This window comes from Pagrus major, chromosome 23 (assembly GCF_040436345.1).
Source record: "Pagrus major chromosome 23, Pma_NU_1.0".
In the NCBI taxonomy this organism is placed as follows: domain Eukaryota; kingdom Metazoa; phylum Chordata; class Actinopteri; order Spariformes; family Sparidae; genus Pagrus; species Pagrus major.
Genome location: NC_133237.1, coordinates 25,387,525 through 25,395,589, shown reverse-complemented (window position 1 = coordinate 25,395,589; position 8,065 = coordinate 25,387,525). Strand labels below are relative to the sequence as shown.

Below are 8,065 nucleotides of genomic sequence, written 5' to 3'. Positions count from 1 at the left end.
TGAGAAAGGGCTGGATTTATCCTCCGAACTCGCTCAAGAGATCCTGATAATGAGCTTGGGAACCACTGTCTTCATGCTCAAGTATCATCAGATCATTTATTTGCTGACCCGTTTTAAATATTAGATGGCACACCTGATGTTGGTGAGACATGAGACAAAAATTATGTATCTCATCTTTGCATTTTGGCCTTAAAAATGAAAACAGTTTGCAAAAGGTGACACAGATATCATGACAAGACAAATGTCTGAGAGTAAATGCAGCAGATGTTTTCTCCTAACATCTGTCATCTCCTTCAGTAATTTGTCTTTGTGTGGTGCATCCCACATCAACAGGCTATTAGACATGAGGAGATTTGCCCTGCATGCACACATTATGGATTTTCATGAGACTGTACACACTCTGTCACGGCTCAGCGACTGTAAAACAGGCAGTTGATCTTATGTTTGCAGCTGCAATTACTCTGAGGGACGCTTTGACATGAAATGCAGAAAAAAACAGGGGAAACGTACACATGACGTGTCTTGTCCTGGATTATAATGTAAGATCATAGTAATCTTTTTTTCTCATTAATACGCTCAAAGGAAGTCTGGAATATAATTTGCCATTTTGTAATGGATAATATTTGCAGGCAAAGATTTGTAGAAGGGGAGGAGCGACGGGGATGGACGAGCAGCAGAGAGTGAAGAGTGAAAGAGTTCAGATGAAGCAGCAGAGGAAAGCAAAGAGTCACTGGACTGCCATGGGTCTCGATTGTTCCTGCGGAAGTGGAGAGAATGAATCCTTTAATCGAGGTGGAAGCGCATCATTAGAGCCGGCGGGGGGATGTACAAAATTCTCACCCAAGGAGCCTCAAACGCAACAAGATTATGAAGATTTGATATATCTGCTGGGAGGCGAAACACGGTGGCTACATATCAAAAGCCAGGATTAGTTGCCTTTTCATTTCATCTCCTCAGGCCTGGCCTCGACCATGAGGCTAGAGCGCGGGTGGCGGGCTTCTCTGGCGATCACCCTCAACTTTGTGGCGTTTGCCTTTGCCTTATCAGCGGTGACCACCAGCTACTGGTGCGAGGGGACCAGGAAGGTGCCCAAACCCTTCTGCACAGGTCCGCCGATGAAGGCGAAGCAGTGGTTCTGCATCCGCTTCAACAGCACCAACATCAACGACAGCCGGCTGGTTCAGTACATCTTCGAGACCGGGGAGGAGAAGTTCCTGATGAGGAAGTTCCACACAGGAATATTTTACTCCTGCGAGCAGGCCGCCGACATGAACGGTAAGCCTGACAACAAGAGCTTCACCTTCAGCTTCACAGCAAGGTGTTCAAAAAACAGGAAGTGAAGATGGAGGAGGCAGAAATCAGACACCTGCTCTGTGTTTTATTTACTGCAAGATAACTTAATTTGTACATCACCTAGAGACGAGGTGAGAAAACCAACTGAGAGTGCTGATGTGAGGCCTTCACGCAGAAAATTTTATAAACGTAAATTCAGAATAATTTTTTCTGTGATTTAAAGACAGAAATAGACTTCTATGAAAAGGGCGCCAAAATAAGAAGGAATAAAATATATCGACATGTAAATAGACTGTATTATAGTTGTTTTTTAAATATTTTTTCTTTTGTATTTGTGTGTATAAATAAATAAATAAATGAAATAACGTATGTGCCTGTAACTAAAGATTTGCACCTTCCTTTAGACAGCTGTGTCATCTTCATGTATTTTGGGTTTTTGGCAGCTTTAAACTTTGTTAAATTCACTAAATTGTGCTTACAAAGGCTACCATGCATTTGGGGTAAGAATGGGGTAAAACATGCTAAACAAAGACAACAATGAATGCATGCACAATCCCCAAAACATGAACTAAACTCAGCCTGGACCATGAAAATGTCCTACAGGTTGCATCACAGCCTGTAGTCTTATAGTGACAGGCATTAGGTTTAATCAGAATTAATGTCAAGGATATAAAACCTACTTACAAATTTCTATTTTCTCCTTTAAAAGTAACATGATAATCACGTCAGCAGGTGAGGACGATCTCCACTCGAACAAGTCTATCTCAAGTTTGGACCTTTAGGCAGTGGTGGAAGACATACTCAGTCTTTTTCCATGAGTAAAAGTGGCAGTACTACAGTGTATAAATACTCTGTTACTAGTAAAAGTCCTGTTGTTTTACTTAAAGATATAATATGTAACATTTCTGCCTTAAAATGTCTGGACCCATATTTGTTGTGTTGTGTACTAACGTCGGTGAACATGACCACACTAACATGAATAAAACTACAATACATCACCTCGTCCGTGAATATTTTTGCCTGAGTCATGTCAGATAGATTTGTAAGATTATGAAGACAACAACTCCCATGATGCAACGCTACACAGATCTTTTGTTTTATTGTGGTAAAGAGACCCCTCATGGCAGAAATTACATACTAAAAGTACAAAAGTATTAGCATCAAAATATACTGAAGTATTAAAAGTAACAGACCTCATTCTGCAGAATCAGATTTTTCTATTATTGGATTCTAATTATTGATGCATTAATGTGTTCATCACTTTGATTCAACAGCTCGGCAGCTTATTCTATAATAAAACATCATTACTGATTTGTTTTATTTGCAATCAGCAAAGTAGCTCTAGTAAGTTCTAACATTTACCTCAGAAATTTAGAGTAAAGCAAAAAGAAGTGGCATCAAATGAAAATATTCAAGTAAAAGTACCTTCAAATTGCTCTTCATTACAGTATTTAGGTAATTGGACCTTCCAGCAGTCACATAAGGACTCCAAGATGCAACAACAGCTTTCCATCAGAGGACAAATGTTTTTATTTTTCTCTATAATTAGTACTAAATTATAAAGTTTCTTCAAGGGAAGACCATTAGACCCTTAAAAGTGTAAGTAAAGGTGTTTCTCCATATTTTCCTTTCTTCTGTTCACAGGGTTCGACTGTCGAGACTTCTCAGAGATCGCACCAGAACATGAAAGAGGTTTGTGAAATGATGGAAGTTTGACATTTTGAAATATGTGCGATTGTTGTTGAGAAATTGTTTGATGGATTCCTGAACATGGATAACGTTACTTAGAAGGACGTGTTACAGCTCTAACATGGCTACTTAAAGTTCAACATTCATCTTGACTCACTCTGTAGTTAAGGAAACATGTCACGGTTGTAGCACTTTCACAGCTCAGCATTAAACTTCCACTGTTGATTTCTACAACTGTTGTCACACCCATGGTGTGTTTCAGCAGGAAACATCCAATCACTGAGCATTAAATTTACCTGCAGCTCTAACAGCAAACAGAAACTAAAGATCTAGATAAATCTGGAGCTGGAAACACTTGAAGCTTAGTAGCTTCGTTGTTGAAAAACTAAATAACTGAATAGGTTGACTGCCAAAAAACAACATGAACGTTGCAGCATACAGTACCATCAACAGACAAACCAGACCTGTGTTGGACAGTTTAGTTAGGTTTAAGCAACAAAACTACTTTGTTAGGTTTAGAAAAACATTAAGTTACATTATGTACATGACATATCTAAACTACGTTAGTTAAAATAACTCACCATTGACTTTTGATTTCACACGGCTTGATTAACCCAACCATCCTCCTTTGGCGGACTTTGTCACTCTTTATACTACATCGCCTAACTTCCTCCTCTGCTGCCGTTAAGATGACTGCAGCCACTAGAGGTCGCCACCTAATAAGAAACAAAGATGTGACTCATGAAATGAGGGGTGGTCAGTTGGTTGCATAATGTAACCTCACCAATAGATGCCACTAAAACCTTCACACTGGACCTTTGAGTAAATTAAAATTTTAGTCAAAACATAAACCTGCAGGATCGAACCACTACTTGTCCCACGATATCTCACCTGTGTAAGCTGTGCATGTTATGAACACCTAACATCAGTAGCATCAGCCGAGCAGCTGCTGCCCTGATTAATAAATCTGTCCAGACGATGAGACTCAGGTCGACAGGACTAAAAGGAGCAGACCTGTTGTACCTACATGTCTGTCTGCCTTCAGACAAAATGGGATTATTCATCACAGACAGGGTATTATGGGGAGAACACAGCTCAATTCTGTCTCCCTCCCCCTCCCTCCATCTTGTTTTCTAGGGGTCCTGTGGTTGTGTATAGTGGCGGAGAGTCTGTACCTCACCCTGCTCTTCACCGGCGGGGCTCTGATGACTCTGGAGCTGTGTCCCTGCTTCAGTATCATGAACAAACTGAAGCTCAGTGCCTTCGCTGCCATGTGCACTGCCCTGTCAGGTAACAAGCACTGCTTTTCCTCTTGTTTTGAATGACAGTAGCTGATGCTGCCCTCCTCCAGCCGTAATAAAGCTTCTGCACGGAGAAATCCCAGTACAGTTATAAAAACATTGTTTAGAGGCCATGCTCCTCTGGAGGCAGATATAATCTCACTGGCTGATGCTGACCTCAAGTTCTCTGGTTAGCCTATTCACCGACTTAATGTCCGAATGTATCTAATAGCCCTGTTTGGGTCTCGTAAGGTCACACAGAGAAGCTCAGGTAATGTCGGTGCTTCAGTTAATCAGACGTATTTATCAGAGCAACCAGTTCGTCTTTACCTAAAGTCTTTTCTCTTGTCAAACTGAAAAAACAGTTCATTTCAGATAAAACACTTTTGGGCTCCTATTTAGTGATAAATAAAGATCTGAGCACAAAGGGGTTGGCTTAATATGAATAACACCAATCAGAGGTTCATCTCACTTTCCCTTAAAAAGTCAGGTGCAAAGCCAGGTGTAAATCCCTGGACACAGAATCAGTCATGATCTAATGTTAATGTTAATTATTGTTGTGTGTTCTTCCACACGTCCAAACGGCCACACACACAGTTCAGATTCGTACAGTTAGATTGTTCTGAGTAAAGCAGCTGTCCTGATAAATCCTGAGTTTCAGAGAGTTTCCTCTATCCTGTCAAATTCAGAACTACAGCTTTTACTTTTGCTGCTTATTTGTGTTTGTATCGACGACATTACAAACATTCAAAATGACTGAAAGCATCCTCTTTAATCATAAAATAAGAGTGCAGATGCATTGTGAACCTGCCCTTTAAAGAGGTCATATTAGGCTAATTTTCAGGTTGATACTTTCATTTGAGGGTCCTAGTAGAAGAGGTTTACATACTTTAATTTTCAAAAAACACACTCTTTGTTCTTATATATATTCTTATTATATTGCTGCAGCACCCCTTTACACACTGTGTCTTGAACGCTCCGTTTTAGCTACAGAGTGAAACATCTCGCCTCTGTTCAATCTTTGGTGAGAGTTTAACTTCATTACTTATTTAAATCTATGGACACAGCAAAAGGATCAGTGAGGATTTAATGTTAATTAATGTGTTTTGTTCTTCCACACAGCAAAACAGGCCACACACAGTTCAGATTCATACAGAAGAAAATATTTGGAGTAAAGCAGCTGTTCTCCTAATAAATCCTGAGCTTCATCAGAGCTCAATAAAACATTTAAAATAAATAAGTAAAATGTTTATTTCTGTTTCCTCCGAATGGTTTCCTTTGTCCTGTCAAGTTTTTAGCTACAACTTTTGGTTTTGCTGCAGGTGGATGAATTAACACTAGAAACTTAAAATGTATTTTTAAAGCATCAATATAATCATTATTTATAGAAAAAAATCGAATTATTCTGGTGCACACTCAAGCCTCCATTCATCACTCGTCCATTAAACATCACTATCCATGGTTTGCTAATTATCTAATTCACACAAACTGATATTCTTCAGCCTCTCCCACTGAGGATCAGCTCAGTCACTGAAATTGTTTTTGCAGTTCTGCCTCTGAAAAGAGTTTTACACTGAAGATGATAACTGGGATCACTCAACTAAATCCAGCTGGGCTGGACCAATCAAAGAGGTAAAACCACAGCGGGATATTCTGTCAGAATATGTCAGTTTGAAGTGATTTCTGCCATAAATCTGGATTAAGTCACTGGTTTTCTGTTTTTTGGAATAATGTCTATATTCCAAAAAGTTGAGAAAACTCCCTCTTTCTCCATTACTGCTGGAGTGTTTGTTCATTTTATGATATTACAGTATGTTAGTTAGTTAGTGTGAGTAAATGGAGAAAACATACCATAGATTAGAAAAATATTATTACAACTGTGTTTTACCATACTTAGGATTTATAGTTGATAAACACTAATATCTGCTACATTTTAGTTTGTTATTTATAATGTAGCATGTAGATGTATTTTAACTGATGATAACTTTGCTGTAAACACGAAAAAGCAGCATGGCAGCGGGTCAGGCGGGCTGCAGGGGGCGAGGTTGACAGTCAGCAGCAGCGAGCATTCGGAGCAGCTAACTGCACTGCGTCCACTCACTACCTCGGAGGATTTACTGGTTTGTGGACTAATCGGATTGGACCCGGGGCAGCGGTTTTGGGCTGTGCCAAGACCTGCCCAGAGGAGCTCCCTCCCGCCCCCTGACTCCCATCCCCCCCTGTTGTTATGAGTTAATCCCAAGAAAAGCAGCTGTGGAGAGGCAGACTGCTGGATGAGACAGGGCCAGGATCCGGCAGGGAGATAACAGAGAGGCCAGTTTACCTCACCAAGCAGGAGAGGATATTCACTCTATCTGAATCCAGTTTAAATTTAACTTTTCTTTTTTAACACAGTGCAGATAACCATCTAATGTCTGATCAACATATAATGAAACAAGTGTGTGTAATGTTAACTATCACCTAGATGATCTTTGTAGAGTGTTATAGCGCCTTTCAGCTCATTGTTTTGGTTTTGTGGCAACGTTACAGTTTTGGTTCGATCTCACTACAATTATAAACCCTGTTATAAACCCTGTTTCCATATTACTCCACGGTACCAAACTGATGTGCTCTTGTTCTCAGGCCTTTGTGGGATGGTGGCCCACATGATGTTTACCACCATATTCCAGCTGGCGGTCGCTATGGGGCCAGAAGACTGGAGGCCAAAGACCTGGGACTACAGCTGGTCTTATGTGTAAGCATCTACTCGAAAAATTGTATCACCTAAGCTGGTTAGTTTACTGTCAAACGTTCTTCTTCAGCATAAGTACCTTTTATATCATTGTTTGTTTTTACTAAACTAAAAATGTCATTAGCCCCAACTGACAATATCATACTGTAACTTGTTCAGTCCAATATATGTGCAGCCTGGTGCTACAAGTAATTTATAGTATTGCTTCAATTACAAACAGGCTCTTAAACACTTATAACGCTAACGTTATAACAGTTTCTATTTACATCCATAACGGACAGTTGATGTAATGCACTAGTAAATAGGGAGTGATTTTCGGACACAGTGGCCTGCCTGTTTCCACTAATAAGTATTAAAAACTGTTATTCTCTTTATAATAAATATTTTTTTTAATTATTGAAATTATTATAATAATTTGTGGAAGTCAAATTACATTTCGACCATTAATTCAGCTGTAGAGTTCTTAAATATATGTGTGGCTTCAGTCTCACACTGTTTTCAAACCTCCCCTCAGATTAGCGTGGGGCTCTTTCGGCACCTGCATGGGCTCCGCGGTGACGGCGCTCAACAGGTACACAAAGACCATCATAGAGTTCAAATACAAGCGGCGGAACATCGAGAAGAGCCTGATGATCAAGCAGAAGATGATGGAGCTGGACCTCCCGGAGCAGATGTGGGACATGTACCTGACTGCTGTGCCTGCTGATGCCGAGGCACAGCTGGAACTGCCGGTCAACGGCCACAAGCCATCCACAGGGACAACGTATGTGGTGGAAATGGACAATGGACCGGAACCACAAGGAGAGGCATACTGCTGAAAATGGAGTCGCTCTCCCTGCCCCCATGCCCCACTGGAACAGTTCTCGGGGCAGATTCCCCGGGCCTGATTGACTCTTGTTCTTGGATTTAAATTTCTAATACAGGAGAACATTTGTTTGTTTTGTTCCCTGCCGCACATCACGTGTGTGTCTGGGAATCCCAGATTCTTTTTTTGGAAATAATGTGACATGGTCGGCTTTGACACAACATGCATGTCATTAAATCTTTCCATGCGATATTATTTGTGGGAGGA

General features: G+C 40.5%; 1 protein-coding gene across 1 annotated transcript; it reads left to right on the top strand.

Annotated features, from left to right (window-relative positions):
- The first annotated feature begins 971 nt into the window (after nt 1–971).
- LOC141020058 (germ cell-specific gene 1-like protein) lies at nt 972–7,811 on the top strand. The gene is made up of 5 exons (XM_073495100.1): nt 972–1,275; nt 2,938–2,985; nt 4,120–4,272; nt 6,885–6,996; nt 7,508–7,811. Exons 1-5 carry the CDS (start codon nt 972–974, stop codon nt 7,809–7,811), a joined length of 921 nt encoding a protein of 306 aa, XP_073351201.1.
- The last annotated feature ends 254 nt before the right edge of the window (nt 7,812–8,065 follow it).

What these genes read in the sequence shown, in the direction of transcription:
- LOC141020058 (XM_073495100.1), top strand. Translation starts at nt 972, where the DNA reads ATGAGGCTAGAGCGCGGGTGGCGGGCTTCTCTGGCGATCACCCTCAAC. An exon ending in GCAGGCCGCCGACATGAACG is followed by an intron (nt 1,276 to 2,937) that starts GTAAGCCTGACA and finishes TTCTGTTCACAG; the next exon opens with GGTTCGACTGTCGAGACTTC. An exon ending in CATGTGCACTGCCCTGTCAG is followed by an intron (nt 4,273 to 6,884) that starts GTAACAAGCACT and finishes TCTTGTTCTCAG; the next exon opens with GCCTTTGTGGGATGGTGGCC.